This window comes from Zootoca vivipara, chromosome 9, assembly GCF_965207765.1.
Source record: "Zootoca vivipara chromosome 9, rZooViv2.hap1.1, whole genome shotgun sequence".
Taxonomy (NCBI): Eukaryota; Metazoa; Chordata; class Lepidosauria; order Squamata; family Lacertidae; genus Zootoca; species Zootoca vivipara.
Window position 1 is genome coordinate 59,428,034 of NC_142592.1, and position 20,028 is coordinate 59,448,061.

Below are 20,028 nucleotides of genomic sequence, written 5' to 3' on the forward strand. Positions count from 1 at the left end.
TTATTACTATCTTCCCCTATATTTCCAACATTCAGGCTGTGAGTGCCGTTTTATTATGTTGCCCAGCAGGCACTTTCTATGCAAAAGAGGGTGGTAACAGCACACTCGAGGAAATCCAGTCGGTTAAAGACGGAGTATGTGATTGAGTTAGGGGTGGTGGTAGGGAGATGGAAAACCGTGGTGAAGAGGGGGAAAGGACTAGGAAGTCTAGAATCCTGTACAGCAGACGTCGGCAACCTCTGGCCCATGGGCCAGATACGGCCCACAGAGGCCCATGAACTGAGCCGCCCGCTCGGCGAGTCCCCTGCATGCTGTGCTAAACCAGCGCAGCGCGGGGCCTCACCAAGCAGCGCCGGAAATTGCGCCTGCGCATGCCCAGACGCCCAAAATCACTTCTGCGCAGGAGCGGTTTCCAGCATCTGCGCAGCCACAGAAGCAATTTCCAGCGCTGCGGACATGCACAGACGCCATTTCCAGCGTCGCACTGCGCCCATCCCATGGCCGGATAACCTTACCATCACCTGCTGTATAGAAACTGCAGAGTTCTGATGCAACCCCCTATGTATAAACTCTTATTATCACCACCCCATATCTTCTTGTAGTAGCGAGAGAGAGTCAAACTTCCCTCTAAAGAGATGAGAACTCCCATGCAGCTTTCTATTTTTGATGGCACAGATGAAGAACTCCAAAACAGATTCATCCATTAAAAAAGAATTAAGTAAAAATAAAACGTATCGCACAAACCAAGAAAAACACCGGGAGATGGAGAGCGAAACGGAGCAGGGCTGCTGGGAATGATTGTGCAGATGTGGCCTAAATTAAGCTCTTAAATCTCCACATTTGGCTCATAAGTAATAGCTTCCCAGGGATGGTACAAAAGAGTCCAAGCTGAAGATTTGAAGAGAATTCCCCAATGCCAAGGGCCCACCCTCCAAACCCTTCAAGCTAGTTTGAATTCTTTTCTTCTTCTTTTAAGCAAATAACTTTCCCTCATCAGATGCTAGCTGCTAACTTTCACTTCCAGCTCAGTTAGCTCTGTAGACCAGGGTGGGGATCTGTTTGCAGAAAGCTTAGAGTTGCAAGCACCTACACAAGGGTGGAAACCTGTGCCCATCTAGATATTGCTGGACTACATCTCCCATCATCCTTGACTTTGGCCATGCTGACTGTGACTGATGTCATGGACTGGTTCGGCACAGAGTTGCTCAGCAGGCACTATCTGGGAGGCACTGGCCGGAGAACCCCCAAAGGAACAAGGCTCAGAGCCAGGGGATTGGGGGTGGGAAGACAGTGAGTGGTTAGAGGGAGGAGGGGGTGTCAGAAACAGAAGAAGTAACAGGGTTTCGTGAGACGGGAGAGTCTGTGGCAGAGAGAAGTTTAGAAGCAGGAGAGGAGAGAAACCAAGAGGTAGGTGGTGGTGAAGAGTCACAGCGGTCTCCCCCTTTTGCTGCAACAAGCTCCCCTTCAGCTCTAATCTCCCAGGACCAGGAGAGGCGTGAAGTGGGAGAAGCAAAGGCAAGCATACCAGCATAGTCTCAGATTGCTTGGGAAGGACCTTGAAGAGGAGGGGACTTAGGCAGCTGTGGCAAGGAAGGGACTTTAGTCTCTGCAAGACCTACCAAAGAGAGTTGCTGTGGTCATTAGGCCCGACATTGCTGTGCAGATTGTTTTCCTAATAAGGAGTTAACTTGTGCGATTTACTGCGGGCTCGTTTCTGACAGCTGATGGGAGTTGGAGCCAAGCAGCTTGTGGAAGGCTACAGGCTTCCTCACTCCCTCACCTGAAAATCTCACTCAGTCGTGGAGAAACTTTTCCCCTCCAGGGAATATGCTGGTGAAGCAAACTTTGACCCCCCAACCTCTGTGGGTGAACTTTGGCCAGGGCTGTCCAGCTGTCAAGTCAGCTGACTCCATCATAAGGAACCTGCCCACCTGTCAAAGTTTGCCCCCCTGTGGCGATGGGTGGATAAAGTTTTGGTCTGCCAGGTCAAAAAGTGCCCCCCTCGCTTGATCCCAGCCAACCTGGGATTGATATGCACCAGTAATAATGGCACAGTGTGTTTATTTAGAGAGGGACTTAGTAACCCATGTTTTTGCAGTGTTTTGGTAACCTTCAGAGCATGTGTTGTTTCTTGATACAGGACAAGCCTATTCTTGCCCCAGAGCCTCTAATAATGGACAATTTGGACCCTCTTATGGAGCAACTAAACAATTGGAATTTCCCAATCTTCGATTTGGTAGAGAAGATAGGGAAGAAATGTGGTCGGATCCTCAGTCAGGTAAGAAAGTGTGCATTGCAGAGTTGGGCTGGGGTCTCACCTTGGGTGAAGTGTGTTCCTGGTTAGGGGGAAGTACAAGAACTGTGATCCACAGCTCTTTACATGCACAGAGCTCCCATACATGCATGCATACAACAAAATCACCTGCTTGAGTTTAGGGAATTCTTGTTGCTCAAACAGAATTAGGTCCCACCGTACCAAGTTGAAATCCTGAAAGGGGAGCACAAATGTCCTTATAATTATGGTTGCTATTTAGGAAGAGTAGTGGGGGTAATTGCCCTCTCCTTATTGCAAACCACATGATATTATTTCTTGCACTTCATCTACTTTCTAGCCAATTTGCTGACTCTGCCCCACGGAAGGAAACCCATGGCCCTTCAAATGTTGCTGTACTGCACGGGTGTCAAACACAAGGCCCGGGGGCCAAATCCGGCCCGCCAGACCTCGTCATGTGGCCCGCCGAGCGCCCCAGCCAGCGGGACCCAGCAGCGGGACCTTGCTGCTGAAGCGCCGCGCCGACAAAGCGCCGACAAACAGCTGGGGGCGGGGGGGGGTAGAAAGGCGGCCAGAGCAGCGCCGCACAGAGAGTCCCGAGCCTCTGTGACGCAGCAGTGCTCTGTAGCACTTTGAATCCTCCTCCTCCTGCCACGGCTCGGCGCCTGGAAACGGCTGCTGCTGCTGAAGCACAGACAAAGCACCCAGCAGCGCCGCGTGGAGGAGGAGGATTCAAAGTGCTACAGAGCACTGCTGCGTCCCAGAGGCTCGGGACTCTCCGCACGGCGCTGCCAGGCACCGACCCGGCAAGCCTCCTCCTCCTCCTCCTCCTCTTGCCTCACCTCCTCCTCCTCCTGCCATGGTTCAGCCTCACGAACGTGCAACTCTGAGGCTTTACGCACTTCTCCTAAAACGGACACCCGCTGCCTCACGCTGCACGGGAAATGCTTTTTGCCCCTGGGTCCCTTCGCGCTCTTTTCTGGCGCTGAATCAAGGCGGCGACCCCCCCCTTCCCTTTCTTTCTTCCTCTCTCTCGCTCTTATTCTTTCTTTCCCTCTCCTTCCTTCCTTCTTTATCTCTGTCTTCTCTCCCTCTTTCTTTTTCTTTCCTTCTTTCTTCCTTACTTCCTTCCTTTCTTCCTTCTGTCCTTCCCATCTTTCTTCCTCCCCCTCATTCTTATTCTTTCTTTCCCTCTACTTCCTTCCTTATTTCTCCCTTTCCGTCTTCTCTCTTTCTTTTTCTTTCCTTCTTTATTCCCTTCCTTATTTCCTACTCTTCTTTCTCTCCCCTCTTTCTTTCCTTCCTTCCTCTCTCCCTCCCACTCCCTCTTTTCTTCCTCCCTCCCTCCCTCCCCTCCCCTCCCTCTCCCTTTCCTCAGAAACATAGGATGCTGCTTTATACTTCTGGCCCTTAAACCCTGGAACCAGGAGAGCAGCTCCAGTGAGTCAACCTCAGCCAGTCCCTTTGGTGAAGGGTGGTGGCTCACTGGCAGAACATCTGTCCTGCATGCAGAAGGACCCCAGCATCTCCAGGTACTAGTAGCTCTGCAAAGGTCCTGCATGAAACCCTAGCGAGCCTCCACCACCCAGTGCAGTTACCAAAAATCATTTTTCAATAAATTGTACAATAATTGTACATTTGAATATCTACTTGCCATTATTCTGACTATGTTTCTGCTTTCAGAGCTAGTTATTACTTACATTGTTACAAAAAACAGTAATAATTGAATGCAGCGACAATAATTTATAATAATAAAGAGTGGACACATAGTCCTATAGATACAACCGGCCCTTTGAGGGTGACCAAACTGCTGATGCGGCCCCCGATGAATTTGAGTTTGACACCCCTGCTGTACTGCAACTCCTGACACGCCAGAATAGTCCTAATGCCGACTGGATTTAATGGGAGTTGGCATTCAGGGATATCTGGAGGACCACATACTTCCAGTTTTGTTCTGCACCTTCTCTGCTTGGAGCTAACCATGGTTTACTCAAAAACCAGTTCACTAACCATGTTTACAGACTGTGGTTTGGAGCTGTTTCTGGGCAGATGCTAAGTTAACCTTGGTTAGTACCAAAAGAAGGAAAGGAGATGGAATGCACATGCCAGAGGAAGGGCGAGGTGCTAACCATGGTTTGGAGATTGGGCAGCATAGTGTCTGCACTTGGCACAAATGTGTGAGGTCAGACAAGGCTTTTGAAATGGATGCATCCATTTATTTAAAGCCTAGAGAATTAATATTTGTGCTTCCTGATGCAAGAAAAAATTAAACGCCTTGTGATGGTGCATAGCAAAGGACCTCTGGGGTTTGGAGTGATTCATTCTTAGCTTTCTGCATTTTGAATTGCCTTCCTGATTTGAACCTACTAGTGAGAGGGAGAAAGAAATTAGTGTGCCACATAGCCTGAAATTTATGAAATGGAATAAAGAAGAGTTGACATATCCCCCACCCCCTGGGGGAAGCATATGCCTTTGGAAAGCAGAACCAATGGATCTCCTTGAAGAATATTTGAGAAGCCATCTGCGTACATTAAGAGGGATGCTAAAATGGTCTAGATTTCTCTCTCTCTCTCTTTTTAGAAGTAAGCTAAAAGCATCCATCTGTGGTGCAATAGAAAGCACTCAAACACAGCACCAGCAAATTACAAAGTGCAGCAGACAGTAATCCATGCAAAGGGAATGGAAGAGCAAACCCTTTCTAACCTGCACTGCAGTTCAGTGGCAAGCTGTGTAGATAGGTAATACCTTAATTTGAGACTTCCGTTTGCTTAACGGCAACCCCTGTCGGGATAAATCAGGTTTTGCTTGGAAAGGAGGAGCTGGAATTGAAGGCTGCAATTAAGGGAGAGAAAGACCAGCTCTGGTTTAAAATTAAAGCTACCTTCCCCTTGCTACTTCGGTCAAAGGATTGAAAAACAATATATCGGGCAGGGGGTCAGATTCCAGGAAAACCTGTTGGGATGTGGCTCCAGGAGGTTATAGCTGCAAATGAGAATTTGGGAGGTGTTTCACGACCAGGCCTGCTAAGTAAGAGCTATTATTATCTTCCATGCTTTTGCGCACAAAGAAAACTAAGCAACTTAGGAAGGTGTTGGAAAGTGTTGCCTTCCTGTCATCTGGTGAGAGGGTCTATTAAAGTCTTCTGGGAGCAGCTGTGATGGTGAGAGCAGAAACCCTACTCATTTCAACACATTGCAATACTTATTTTTGTTGCTATTAATGGATTGTGTTATTATGTTTAATAGCAGCAAAACATAAGAGCGCAATAGGAGCCCTGGAGGACCAGGCCAAAGGGAGCATCTAGGCCACAATCACACCATACGATGCTACAGCTTGAATCATAGAATTGTAGAGTTGGAAGGGATCCCCAAGGGTCACCTAGTCCAATCCCCTGAAATGCAGGAATCCAGCTAAAGCACCCATGACAGATGTTTTTGGCCTACAACTCCCATGATCCCTAGCTAGCAGGACCCAGTGTTCAGGGATGATGCGATCTGTAGTCTCAAAACATCTGGAGGGCCTAGTTTGAGGAAGCCTGCTTTAAGCAGCCGTGGCTTCCCCCAAAGAATTATGGGAGTTGTGGTTTCTTAAGGGTGCTGAGAGTTGTTAGGAGACCATCCCTTTCCTTTCCCAGAGTTGTTCAACCATCAATCCAGGAAGTCGGAGGGTCAGTTCATGTGGGAATGTTCAGGGAGGCAGGAGAAGATTTGTTGTTTTTTAATATCCTTCCTAACTTGCGCTAGCAGGTTCTATAATTTAGCAGAGTTTTAACATTCCCCTTTAAGCGCACAGCAGGTAGCTGGTTGCAAGCTTGTTTAAGCTTCTCACTATAGATTCCTGGTAAGATCCCTTATTTCCCTCTTAGAAGAATAAACAAGCCACAATCTTATTTAAGATATATAAAAGTAGTTTACTCACAGCATCATCAGTTCACAGATGGATCCCCTGAAGGGAAACTTAGTTACAGATACATACATGTGAGTGTATCCCATAAGGAGATAGTCTCTTTGTCCTCTGTTGGCTGAAAGCCAACAAGGCATCTCTAGCTAAAAAGCTACTGGTCCAACGATGAAGTCCAAAAGAGGGAGGGAGTGGCTGTGTGCTTTGGTTACCTGCACAGGTAAGGTCACACCCACCTCTATTCACATGCAAAGGAAGTACAGATGAAACTCGGAAAATTAGAATATCGTTGAATTGACCCGCCCAATGACAAATAATTACAACAAATAAAGGCTTGACATATCTTGTTTTGCATGTCATGCATCTATCTCATATATTGGTTTCACCTTTTAAATTGTGTTACTGAAATAAATGCGCTTTTCGACGATATTCTAATTTTCTGAGTTTCACCTGTATGTCCCAGCCAGGAGGAAACAGGAAGTTTTCGACTGGCTAGTCCAAACATCCCCTTACATGTCCACTCTAGGAAAACATGGAATGTTGTACTTGTCTGCTACTTATGTATCACATCCCACAGTTCACAGGGAACTCTGCCATTGTAGCTCTGTGCAGGGAACAGGGGTCTCCTAAGAACTCTCAGCACCCTTAACTTAAGTGCAACACCCAGAATTCTTTGGGCAAAGCCATGGCTGCTTCAACTTGTTGGGATCATATGGGTACAGGGAGGCAGTGATGGCTACTGACTTCGATGGCATTAAAAGAGGAATGGACAAATTTATGGAGGAGAAGGCTTTTCAGTGACTACTAGCTTTGACAGCTATGCTCTTCTTCCATGGACGAAGACAGTAATGCTTCTGAATGCCAGTTGCTGGAAGCCGCAGGGGGCGGGGAGGGCTCCTGTGCTTGGGTCCTGCTTGGCCATTGTGAGAATAGGATGCCAGAGTGGGTGGGCCATTGGCCCTACCAGCTGGGGCCGGTGGAATCCAACAGCATCTGGAGGGTCCCAACTTCCTCACGCCTACCTCACAGGATTGGGAGTTTGGCTGTAGAGATGGGGTTAAAAATGAAGCTCTTGAAATGGCTAGAGTCCAAAACAGAGAAAGTGGCTTGCAGGCTAGGATGGAAAGCATTCCGCAGAGGCCTTTGCAGTTGTGGTTGTTGGAGGCCATATTCTGTGTTGTGAAGCTGTGTGGATTCTTCAAGGCCAGGCTCTGTGTTTTACAGTTACTTTTGCTCTGTTTTTCCAGGTGTCCTACAGGCTCTTTGAGGATATGGGGCTATTTGAAACCTTTAAAATTCCCATGAGAGAGTTTATGAACTACTTCCATGCTTTGGAGTGTGGATACCGAGAGATACCTTGTAAGTATGACAGCAAGAGTGCGATACTCGCCGATTCCTATTTTTCCATCATGAACCTTCTTTCAAGGCTGAGAGTGCTTAAGGCACAGCACAACTCCCCCAAAGTAAATAATTTGAATCCAGACCACATCCGATAAAAGGCCAACGGAAACCTATAAAACTCAACTAAGTCCTGCTTAGAGTAGACCCACTGATATTCCTGTTAAGTCGTGCCCATTAACTTCAGTGAATCTGCTTTGAACAGTGTTGCGTACAGCCCCAAATCCATAACGCACACAGTAAAACTTTCACAGTGCGGTATACATGTCTACTCAGAAGCAAGTCCCATTGAGTTCACTGGACTTGCACAGATGTAAGGTGGCAGCGATTTCCATTCTGTTTTGTTGTTGCTGCATTATTCATCTCGTGGCCAGAACTAACCTAATTAAATATGTAATGAATTTCAGTGCATTTTCATTGGAAGGGACACGTTTAAAAAACGCATTTGTTCCCCAGACCTGGGGTCTCCCCCCCCCATTCTTATGCACAAGGCTTTCTAAATTATACAGAATAACGAATGATATTTCACTTTGCGATTGGGGATCAGGGTAAATGTTGTGATAGCCCATTTGTAGACAATACCGAAGTAGAGTACAAACTAAAATCAGATCAGATTTTGAGACCGGGAAGATTAGACACCAAGAGGACAATAAATTTTAGAAATGAATGGGTTAACTTTATAGAATATATGAAGGAGCATTGCAAACATTGAAAAAACGTTAGCAGGTTTGGATTGGCACTTGTAATATAATTTGATAAAGGGATTAATGCAAATAATACTGTATGTGTTTATACACACACACACACACACACACACACACACACACACACATAAAATACAATGGTACCTCGACTTACGAATGACTCGACAACTGAATTTTTCGACTTACGAATGGGGCAAATGGCCGCACGCTTACGAATTTCTCAACATCCGAACGGAAACCGCGGCGGTTTTAGATAGGGTTTTTTTGACTTATGAATTTTTAGATGGGGTTGCTTCGACTTGCGAATTTTTCCGTTTCCAATGCATGCCTATGGGAAATTGCGTTTCCAGTGGCGCTTTTCGACTTACGAATTTTTTGCCCTACGAAGGTGCCTTCAGAACGGATTAAATTCGTAAGTCGAGGCACCACTGTATCTCACTTTGAGAAGGTTGGAAACACCTGCAATTTTATCGTAGCAAATGAATATGCCTATCCACCTGCATCTTTTTCCTTAGCTCAGCAGTTGACCCTAGTTCCTGCGAGAGATTTGAGCCACGAGCAGAGAATTGATTCTCTCTGTCCAACAGATGGTGCTGTTGAGCCCCCCAGCAGAAGTAATCTGCCTCTGTCTTAACAGATCACAACAGGATCCATGCCACTGATGTTCTCCACGCTGTTTGGTACCTTTCAACGCAGCCTATACCAGGACTCTCAACTGTGATTAATGACCATGGGTCAGCAAGCGATTCAGGTAATTTTATTAGCATGCGATTTTGGGGAGCCCTTAAGCTGGTTTCTTGGCCCAGTGTCTCTTTCTGCAGGAAACGGGACATGTTTACCAGATGCGTGTAGAAGAAGCACATAAAAGAGGCTTGTGATGGCCACTCACTTGGATGGCATTAATAGAGAACTAAACCAATTTCATTTTTCATTTCACTTTCAATTTGTATACCGCCTTTCTGTATTACTATACGCAAGGCGATTTACAAGCTGAAGAAACAACAAAATAGATTGCATGGCTAATGACAATCTGACAAAAAAGGTCATAATAAAAACAAAACTTTAAAATAAACAACTTGTATCAAATAAAGCAATTTTCAATAATCCATTAGAATATGATAGTAAACAGTAAAATTAAATATCAGCAAATAATAATTAAACAGTTTCACTTAACAATTGCAATAAAGAATTACTAAACTATAATCAATAAAAATAACGGCAATGCATAAAATACCCCAATACATACAAAACCATGTAGGATCAAATTGAGAAACAAGGACACACAACTTATAAAATGATCTTTTAAAATATCCCCTGAACTCATGGAGGATAAGTTTATCAGAGGCTACTAGTTCTGCCCCCCCCCTGTCACTCTCTGTGTAACAGAATAACCAGCCAAGACAGCAGCGTATCAAGTTTTGGGTTCAAATAGGCCACAACTTTATTAGTTACAAATGGGAAGGGTTTGGCATAGGCATTGGGGGGAGCCATTTAATTACCCAATGGACCCAAGCGATGTCTGCGTTTGCAAGTGCCCAGATTCTCAGTTGCTGGTGCTGCTTTTTGGGTGTGGGTACTGAACATCACAGGAAGTAGTAAATTTGCAGCTGTGATATACAGTATATATACTTTAGGATACAGCGGTATAGAAATGTCTTTTAAAAAGCAAATGAGCAATGGATACGGAACGAATCCAGGTTAAGTGTGGCAACTGGGCACAAAACTTGGTTGTCCCTGTTCCTCACAACAAACTCTCAGCAAATGTCCTGGTTTTCTGCTCAGATTCTGATAGCGGGATCACTCACGGCCACTTGGGCTACGTCTTGTCGAAAACATACGCACCAACAGACGATGGCCATGGATGCTTGGCGGGCAACATCCCTGCCCTCGAACTGATGGCTCTTTATGTAGCTGCTGCCATGCACGATTACGATCACCCGGGGAGGACCAATGCCTTCTTGGTTGCCACCAGCGCTCCTCAGGTAAGGATGGCTGAGATCAACCCTGACTTGGGTCCATAGAACTGGCGCTGTGAAAGAATTCTCGTAAGAGTGAATCTCACTGAGCCCTTGTACAACAAGCCACAGCTTGTCCACACACGTCAAAGCCAGTCAGTGCTGGTTCAAACAAGCCGTAACCAGTTCTCTCATGCAACACACTCCGCTTTAGGATACATTTTTAAAAGCAAAACCTGATTAGCTTCTCAGATACTTTTTAATTGAATTACTTTTTTTAAAAAAAAATGCCTCAAGTAACATATTATTGCTTGATTTCTTGTTTATTCTCTTATATTTTGCAACACCCATTTGTCCTAAATAGAACACAGTAAGGCAGACATGTATACACAATTTTTTAAATGTGATCTCATTGAGATCCCAAGATGAAATTTTGCAGGGAGCTCTTAGTAATATGAAATAATCAATACCTTTTTTAGATTTTTAAAAATCATAATGGTTTTTTAAAATCACTTTTTAAAATTTTGTAACTTAACTTTAAAATTTAAAGTAAGTCCATCATGTGCCATATTGCATTAAAGCTGGTGTGCCAGATCGCCCGCGCTCATGCGCGCACCCCTGCACATGTGCACATGCCTGCCACTCTTTCCCCTCTGGCTTTCAGACCCATGGTGGGGGAGGGGGAGGCATCTGCAGCTTCCTGCAGCCAATAGGAAGCCATGGCTGTGTCCCAGAAGTCAGTCCTCTCGCGGAGCTAAACCAGTGCACCGCGCCGCTTTAGCTCCAAGCGGGGACTGGCTGAGCAGGCAACAAGGGCCAGGGGCCAGTTTAATGACCCCCCTCGGGCCGTATCCAGCCCACAGGCTGTACTTTGCCGACCCCGAAGTTCTGAAGAGATTGGTATTTTTAGTTTTGAAATACCTCAATTCTCACTTGATATGGAATGACCCGTCGCTAATCAGTCAGGGGCATTTTCAAAGGGGACATCCATTGCCTGTGTGTGAATGCTTGTTTGTTCCCTCTTAAAGGTAAAGGGACCCCTGACCATTAGGTCCAGTTGTGACCGACTCTGGGGTTGCGCGCTCATCTCGCATTATTGGCCGAGGGAGCCGGCGTATAGCTTCCAGGTCATGTGGCCAGCATGACAAAGCCGCTTCTGGCAAACCAGAGCAGCACATGGAAACGCCGTTTACCTTCCCGCTGTAGCGGTTCCTATTTATCTACTTGCATTTTGACGTGCTTTCGAACTGCTAGGTTGGCAGGAGCTGGGACCAAGCAACAGGAGCTCGCCCCGTCACAGGGATTCGAACCGCCGACCTTCTGATCAGCAAGCCCTAGGCTCAGTGGTTTAACCACAGCGCCACCTGGGTCCCTTGTTCCCTCTTACTCATGACTAAATGACTAAATCAAACAGTGTGTAGAGAGACATCTTTAACATTGTTTGCATTTTTTTGTCCAACCCACTTCCTCTCCTTTGCCTCTGACCCCACCCCTTTGACCCTGAGGAGGTTGGCAATGTACAAACCCATCCTTCAGGTTGAAAGAGGTTGTTCGTCCCTTCACAAGGCCTAGGTAAATACCAGGAGCTGGAGGGGATCTAAGCAGAGTCTCCAGAACTTGGATAGGCCCTCAGTGCTATATGTGGCTGTTTATGCCTCTCAGGCACTAGTAGAACCAAAATAAATTATGCCAAACTGTCTATCCTTCTCTCCACGTAGGCTGTTCTGTATAATGACCGTTCTGTTTTGGAAAACCACCATGCAGCGGCTGCGTGGAACCTCTTCATGTCCAGGCCAGAATATAACTTCCTAGTCAACCTCGATCATGTGGAGTTCAAGCACTTTCGGTTCCTTGTCATTGAGGCAATCTTGGCCACTGATCTGAAGAAGCACTTTGACTTTGTAGCAAAGTTCAATGCCAAGGTAAAATCGATTCCACGTATGTCCTTTGCGCTCAAACCTTTGTACAGTGGTACCTCTGGTTAAGAACTTAATTCGTTCGGGAGGTCCATTCTTAACCTGAAACTGATCTTAACCTGAAGCACCACTTTAGCTAATGGGGCCTCCTGCAGCTACCGTGCCGCCGGAGCACGATTTCTGTTCTCATCCTGAAGCAAAGTTCTTAACCTGAGGTACTATTTCTGGGTTAGCGGAGTTTGTAACCTGAAGCGTTTGTAACCTGAAGCGTTTGTAACCTGAAGCATTTGTAACCCGAGGTATCACTGTATATCCAAGTTGGCTGGGGGAAAGGTAATGGTTTTATCATCCTGATGTTGCCCCAGGAACAATATCATGTGGTTCTGGGACTTACATCAACAAAAGGTCATTTCCATTATTCAGTTGGAAGTTATGCTGCTCAAATCTCATGTAAATCCCCATTTCTACTCACTGCAGTCTGAAATGAAATTGGGGCGCCCAGTCGTTTTGGCTGTAAGACAGAGAAGTATTTTGACCATCCCTGACTCTTACAGATACAGCAGGCAAAACATTACATGAATACAGTGCACTGTCATTCAAGTCCCAGCACTTTGATGGGTCGAGAGTGAGCTTCAGGTGCCAACAGATGATATTTTCCCAGCAAACTGGCATTAATACCAAACTACTGGGCATTAGATGTTGGATCTGCTACAGCAACTCAGTTTGGAAATCGGCAACGAAGGCTGCGCATTTCTAGCACATAGGGAATGTCCCCGAATTGCCAGCTAGTTGGGACCAAGGATGCATGTCCTGCCTGCAAAATGCAGATTTAGAATCTGCATGGGGAGGAGTTGACAACACATCACATCTCAGCAAATATCCCCCCGTCCCCAGTTCACAATAGTCATACCTTGGAAGTCGAACAAAATCTGTGCCAGAAGTCTGTTCAACTTCCAAAACGTTCGGAAACCAAAGTGCAGATTTTGGCTTCCAAAAATCGTTCGAAAACCGAAACACTCACTTCCAGGTTTCACTCATTCGGGAGCCGATTTGTTTGGGAGCCAAGGCGTTCGAGATCCAAGGTATAGGAGAAAGAGTTTCCTATTCCTGCTCTTTTCCTGATCTCACAGTCTTGGCCTCTCCTAAATTGAGACCAGCTCCTCAAACATACCCATATTTCCCTGGATTCCAGGATTGGGCATTCACCCTCCTCTCCATTTTGAACGCAGGCGAGTCCAAAGAACAGCACTTCCTGATGTGGATGCCATTTTCCCATTTCCTGGGGTAGGTAGGGGGCACGCCTGCACCGTTTTGCAGTCCTGTCTCCCTATATGCTCTTTGGTATCCTGCCACTCCTCCATGGCAGCCCTTTTGTGGCAGGCACCCCTGGCCGGCACGTTCTCAAAATTCCAGACATGCCCACTGACCCAAAATGTTTGCCAACCCTTGGGTGGATTGGGGCCAGAGCCTCAGTCAAATATGCTGGTGAGGATAGGTGCTGCTCGATTTGTTTAAGTTAAGCTCTATAAGTATATGTGAGTAATGGGAATATAATTTATGTAAAGCAAATATAAATGATACATCAGCCGTCACCCCCGAAAGTGCTGTTCTGTGCAGTTGATATCGCATCCTCGTTCTCCAATTGTTTTGTGTTATGCGTGGCTGCGACAGTATCGCACCGCTCACCTTAGTCACGTCTGTCTGCCAGGTCAATGATGACGTTGGTATTGATTGGACGAACGAGAACGACCGCTTGCTGGTTTGCCAGATGTGCATCAAGCTGGCTGACATCAACGGGCCCGCAAAGTGCAAAGAATTGCATCTGCAGTGGACGGAGGGCATTGTCAACGAATTTTACGAACAGGTAACTAGCCTTGAGCTGTTGCTGGAAGGAGCAAGGGGACACACAAACCTCTAGGGTAAGGGGTTAGGGCAATGGCTGTCAAAGGTTGTGGCGCATCATCCTGGTGTGGCAGGAGAGGGTGGCAAGCATGGCGGGAAGATTCAAGGACAATCAAACATTCGAACATTTCAGCGTATTGTGGGTATACAATTGGAAACTATATGTATGCATGCCTGTCTTTAAGAGCATTGGCTATTCTTCTACAGTTCTCCACAAATTATTGTTGTGAGCAGGAATATTCAACTCTGACAAATACGAAAGATTAGAAAAGAGAAAGCCTTATTTGTGTTTTTGAGGAGATGAGAGTTTGTCTCAAATTAGACCTACAGGTAATATAAATGAGCTTACCTGGCAAAAGCAAGCTCACACCTCTCATTGAGTTTGTATACATACTTAAGGTACATATGTAAGAGGCTCGCTTATAATTATATTTTGGGAATGGTTTATGTTCTTATGGTGTCCTGTGATCGTTTTATAAATTAGTTGTGTTTTGTGTTATAAATCAAGCACTGCTGGGAGTAGTTTGATTTCCAATGTATTTATGTATTTTTAAAAAATGGTGTTGCATGAGCAAATTAATTATTCCATAGGTGTGGCCCAGAGAAAAAAGTTTGAGAACCACTGGGTTAGAGTTAGGGTTTGATTTATCTCTGGATTACACTGGATTACACTGTGGTTTGTTGGCCTCAGATAGGCACATGATCAAGTTCTAACTGTTAGCTCCTTGTGGGGTGGTTGTTGTTGTTGTTTAAGGAGGGAGTAAAATGCACCAGGTCTCTGACCTCACTTTGTTGGACTCACCTGCTGAGAGTCCCAGATCAGGACCGCAGTGGTAGACACAATGTGCATTTCTGTTCTAAGGGATCAAGATAGCATCTTAACAGACTTTCTCCTTTTTCATAAGGGTGACGAGGAAGCCAGCTTAGGCCTCCCCATCAGCCCTTTCATGGATCGTGCCGCTCCGCAGCTGGCAAACCTCCAGGAATCCTTCATCTCTCACATTGTGGGACCGCTGTGCAATTCCTATGACTCAGCAGGGCTGATGCCAGGGAAGTGGGTCGAAGATAACGATGAGTCAGGCGATACTGATGAACAGGAGGAGGAAGATGCGGCAGACATGGACACCTATGAAAACCCCGAGTCAAGTAAGTTTGTTATTTATGGATGTGCTCACTCCCGCAGACTCAACACCTTGGGTTTTAACCCTTCCCTCTTCCCCTGCCATGTGGTGTTCCTAGTTAAAAATCCACTCACCCCTAAAGCTGCTATTTGCCCTAGGGGAAAAATAAGCAACTTCAGTTGGTCATTTTAATTGGGACAATGGTACAAAAGAAGAGAAGAGAAGAGAATAGAATAAATCTTTATGGTCATTGTCCCCTTGCGGGAACAACGAAATTTCTCGGTTGCTGTATCAACTCAGACAAGACACTCCACATGAATTAAAATACTAATAAGCACAATACAATACAGAACAATAACAAATAAATAAAATGACTTCAAAGTCCATTTAAGGCCAAAATTTCTCTAGGAAAGAAACTGTTCTTGAGACGGCTCGTTCTCGCCTTTGTTGTTCTGTATCTGCATCCTGATGGCAGGAGCTCAAAGAAACGATGACCCGGATGTGATGAATCTCTTGATGTGTCTAGTGCCTTTGTATGGCACCTGACGGTATAGATATGTTCTAACATAGAGAGAGAACAACCAATGATACTCTCTACTGTTTTGATAATTCTACGCAACACTGTCCTATCCCGACAAGTGCAGCTTGAGGTTTTTTGGTTTGGGTTTTTTAAACCATCTTCCACAGTAACATACCACATGGATGGCAGTCCTAACTGTGGCTGTGAAGACACCCCCCCCCCTTCTCCTGCATTTGAGGCCAGATGAGCTTGTACATAAGCACCTGGGTTGAAGGAGGCCACAGCTGCTGGGGAAGTCCTTTGCTTGCTGCATTGGGCAATCACATACATACATACATACATACATACATACATACATACATACATACATATGTATGCCACCTTTCCACAGTTCAAACCATGCTGAAGGCAGCTTACAACCAGAATATATATATATAAATGTGTGTGTGTGTGTGTGTGTGTGTGTGTGTGTGTGTGTGTGTGTGTATTTGCAACGTAACAAAAGTAGTCATCAACAATAAACAAAATATCAAAAAATACACAACCAAGCTGGACAATTTCTACATAAATCACAAGATCTAAAATGAAGATAGAAAAAACAACGGCAACAGCAACAGGGAGCAGGTCCTATTATTCTTACTAAGTTTGTATACCACCCTTCACCCCAGGATCACAGCACTGTTCACAACATAAAAATACAAAATGAGAACACAAAATATATAATATAGCCAACCAATAACACCCCCCCACACACACAGTCTTGGTTGGTATGGCAATATTGCTCCTTGTGCTTCCCAACCCTGAGTGCCGCTGCCTGTTACCAAGAGCGGAAGGGGCAGATCACAGGGAGCAGGACAGGGCAGCTGAACCAAGTCAACGCTCTTGCCTCCGTACCAGCTCCGTGTTGAGCTTCCTGCTGCTCACACTTCCCCCTCTGCCTCTCAATAACCAGCAGCGATGCTCGGCGTGGGGCAGCCCGTCGAGCAACGATGCGGTCCCCCACCGAATGCTACTGCATGATGTATGAGGAGCTGTGTTTGGGGAGATGTGCATAGCTGCTTCAGTCCAGCTTGCATTATGACGTGCTTCTGATGGGGAAGAGTGAATCTGCCTCCTTCATAGTCTCTCTGTTTCCATTTTTCAGACCTTAAATTCAGTTCTCCCAGTTTATGGGGGTTTTTAAAAAGAGAGAAAAGTTCTCATGAAAATTCATCAGGATTTTTGTGCAAATTTCTCCTAATATACACATTTCTTTTGCACAGTTTTCCCTAACATGCACAATTTTACAAATGCATGTTATTGGTTATTTCCACTAATACATGCAGAAATGCACATTTTTCCCAATAATGTGTATTTTTGTACACATCATTTTGCTACAAAAATGCATTGCAAAATCCAGAGACGGGCAAATTTTGAAGGATTAGAGCTGTGTTTCAGTTTGTGCATTGTTTTAGAAAGTGTGAATTAGGTAGGTTCACCTTTAAATGCAAACTGAATCACTTTTCTACCACTTTCCTAGCGTCTACGCCATACACTTGTTGGGCAGAGACTGAACCTTGCCCCCCTTTTTTCTAGTTTATATTTTATTTTCCTGTTCTCATCACATTTCATGAGTCCTCCCTAGAGGTTCTCCTTTTACTGATTTTCAGTAACCTGAAAAGGATAAGCTGTGCAAAGGAGGAAATGTTTTCTGGTCCCTGCCTACCCCTCAGACAATTATTTGGGCAAACATTCATGACTTATGACTCTTTAATGCAGCCCTTTCTCTTTGTGACAACATAGTGCCAGGTGGCACTTCCTCCTTAGTACATGGGAAACGTTGGCCTAGAATCTCTTCCATCTTCTTCCAAGTTCAGTCGGGTATGCCACCAACAAAAGCTCTCAGTGGAACTCAAAAGGTCTACTAATTCCTCTTACTGTATGGCCCATGGGTACAAAAAGAGCAGAATTCTTAGTTTTCAGATACCTGGAATTATCAAGATGGGCTAGCAGAAAGTGGGGGTTTTTTAAAGAAGGGAAACAGCTGAGCTATTGCGTGAGAACATGATGCCCCAAACAGTGTTAGAAACTGAGGTACGAAAGCTACCGTGTTTCTCACATTTTAAGACGTGCCTATAAAGTAAGCCATGGCACGATTTTCATGCTTTGAAAAAATATAAGACATACCCCGAAAATAAGCCGTATTGCTACCGTAAGTGCAGTTCTGGGGGGCCTTGCCAAGATATACAGCAGCGCGCGCCAGCGGGACCCAGCAATGTCCGCAGCGCGCGCCGTGTGGAGCCCCGAGCCAGCGGGACCCAGCTGAAGCGCCGACAAAGCGCCCGGCAGCACCACACAGAGCGCCCTGGGCCACAGGAGGAGGAGGAGGATTCAAAGTGCTACAGAGCACTGCTGGGTCCTGCTGGCTCGGGGTGCTCCGCGTGGCGCTGCTGGGCGCTTTGTCGGTGCTTCAGCGGGGCGCGCTGCTGGGTCCCGCTGGCTCGGGACTCCACGCGGTGCGTGCTGCGGGCCCTGCTGAAGCGCCAACAATGCGCCCAGCAGTGCCATGCGGAGCACCCCGAGCCAGCGGGACCCAGCAGTGCTCTGTAGCACTTTGAATCCTCCTCCTCCTGTGGCTTGGGGCGCTCTGCGCGGCGCTGCCGGGCGCTTTGTCACAGAGCGCCTCGAGCCACAGCAGGAGTGGGTGAGGGTAACGGAAGTGGTGTGTCTGCCGCGCGCCTTTCCTCTATGGTCTCTATGGGTGCCGCGGAGGGAACCTCCTGGTGGAATTGCGCTCGCCCTGGCTTTGCATGGAGCGCTGCCGAGGGGGCAAAGCCTAGGACGCCCCGGGAGGGAGCAGGAGGCGGTGGCGCCTGTGGCGGAGACAGGAACGGGACGGCGGAGAGGCCAAGAGCCACGGTGCTCCTCCTGCGGCTCAGGGCGCTCTGCTGCCGGGAGCTTTGTCGGCGCTTCAGTGGGTCCCGCTGGCTCGGGACTCCATGCGGCGCGCGCTGCTGGGCGCTTTGTCGGCACTTGAGCAGCAGCAGCAACTTACTGGTTACTAAAAAAAAATAAAAAGAAGAAACCCCCCGAAAATAAGCCATAGGCTTATTTTCTTGAGTAAAATAAATATAAGACATGTCTTAAAATGTGAGAAACACGGTAGGAGCTACATGACACCTTAAACCTAGGTTATGGGCACAACAACGGAATGTCTAGGCTTGCTTTCTTATAACAAGAATACAAAGCTGAAAACGAATGAACGGCAGCTAAAATATGTTCATTTTTTCACATGGTCTTGTCCTTCCCCTGCCCACCCCCCTAATATTCTTAAGAGGGTCTCTTCTCCAGTCTTCAGAGAGTAGCTGGAATTGCGGAGGCAGAAAAAGGTCCTCCTTTCCTTCCTCTCTTAGAATCAGTACTGTTTGTGCTAATGAATTTCCCTGTTGCAAAACACACCTACATATCGGGGACAGTGCAGAGGAGGAATGGTGGAGACCGCCTCTGCATCGTGACCCTTCCAGGGAGGAGGAAGAGAAAGACAGTATAGGTTTACAACAGTGGTTTGCGGGAGGTCACAGTTCAGAGGCAGATGAAGGGGATAGTTGGGAAATAATGGGGGAGGAGGAGGAGGAGGAGACAGAGCCGGAGCAGCAGCTGGCTGACACGTTGTCACTAGAAAGCATTCCAGACCCACCATATCCCAGAACCCGGCAAGCCTTAAAAGTAGGAGAGCAAAGAGCTCAAAGACAGAGGGCACGTAGCAGCACCCATAGAAGAGGTGATGATGTCGACGAATGAGGAAGTGGGAGAGACAGGGTGGAGATTCACTCGGGACAATGCCATTACCCAAGAGGCTGTGTTCTATAGCCATTCTTTGTAATGTCTGAAATAAAAAAAGGACTGTAAGAAACTTTTCCTTGTCTTTATAGTTTCCTGGGCAACCAGCCAGGAGCTGCTGTCAGCACTCTGACACTGGAACAATGGAAGTTTCAAACACTGCCCCCAAAACACACAAGATCGTGGCAACTAGAAACACACAGGTCACATGACTTGCACAGGAGACCACCCAGAAGACGCGCATCCTGGTTTTGTGCTGGGGCATCAACATTTCCAAAAGTAGGGGGTCCATGGCTTGGCTTTTGAAAAGCGGGGTCCACAGTTCTTAGCTGGGTACCACTGCTCTAAGCCCCAGACAGCTCAAATGTTTCTTCATAGGAGAGTTCCTCCATTCCCTTGAAAGGCCCATCGCGGTGGCCCTTCCCTCAACCTTTTCAAACTCTCTACAATATCCTTTTTTAGGTGAGGCCACCAGAACTGTACACAGTACTCCAAACACAGCCACGCCTGCAGAGCAGCAT

The 20,028-nt window shown here is 46.5% G+C and overlaps 1 protein-coding gene across 4 annotated transcripts in view; it reads left to right on the plus strand.

The window, feature by feature from the left end:
• Positions 1-20,028, plus strand: part of PDE3A (phosphodiesterase 3A) — a 263,891-nt gene that overhangs the window by 230,655 nt on the left and 13,208 nt on the right. For all 4 annotated transcript variants that reach the window (XM_035127082.3, XM_088652452.1, XM_088652453.1 and 1 more), the window contains 7 exons: positions 2,141-2,278; positions 7,420-7,531; positions 8,912-9,025; positions 10,057-10,256; positions 11,948-12,151; positions 13,854-14,009; positions 14,953-15,193. In XM_035127082.3, the coding sequence (XP_034982973.3) occupies positions 2,141-2,278; positions 7,420-7,531; positions 8,912-9,025; positions 10,057-10,256; positions 11,948-12,151; positions 13,854-14,009; positions 14,953-15,193 (1,165 nt within the window). The remainder of the gene's footprint in view (positions 1-2,140; positions 2,279-7,419; positions 7,532-8,911; positions 9,026-10,056; positions 10,257-11,947; positions 12,152-13,853; positions 14,010-14,952; positions 15,194-20,028) is intronic.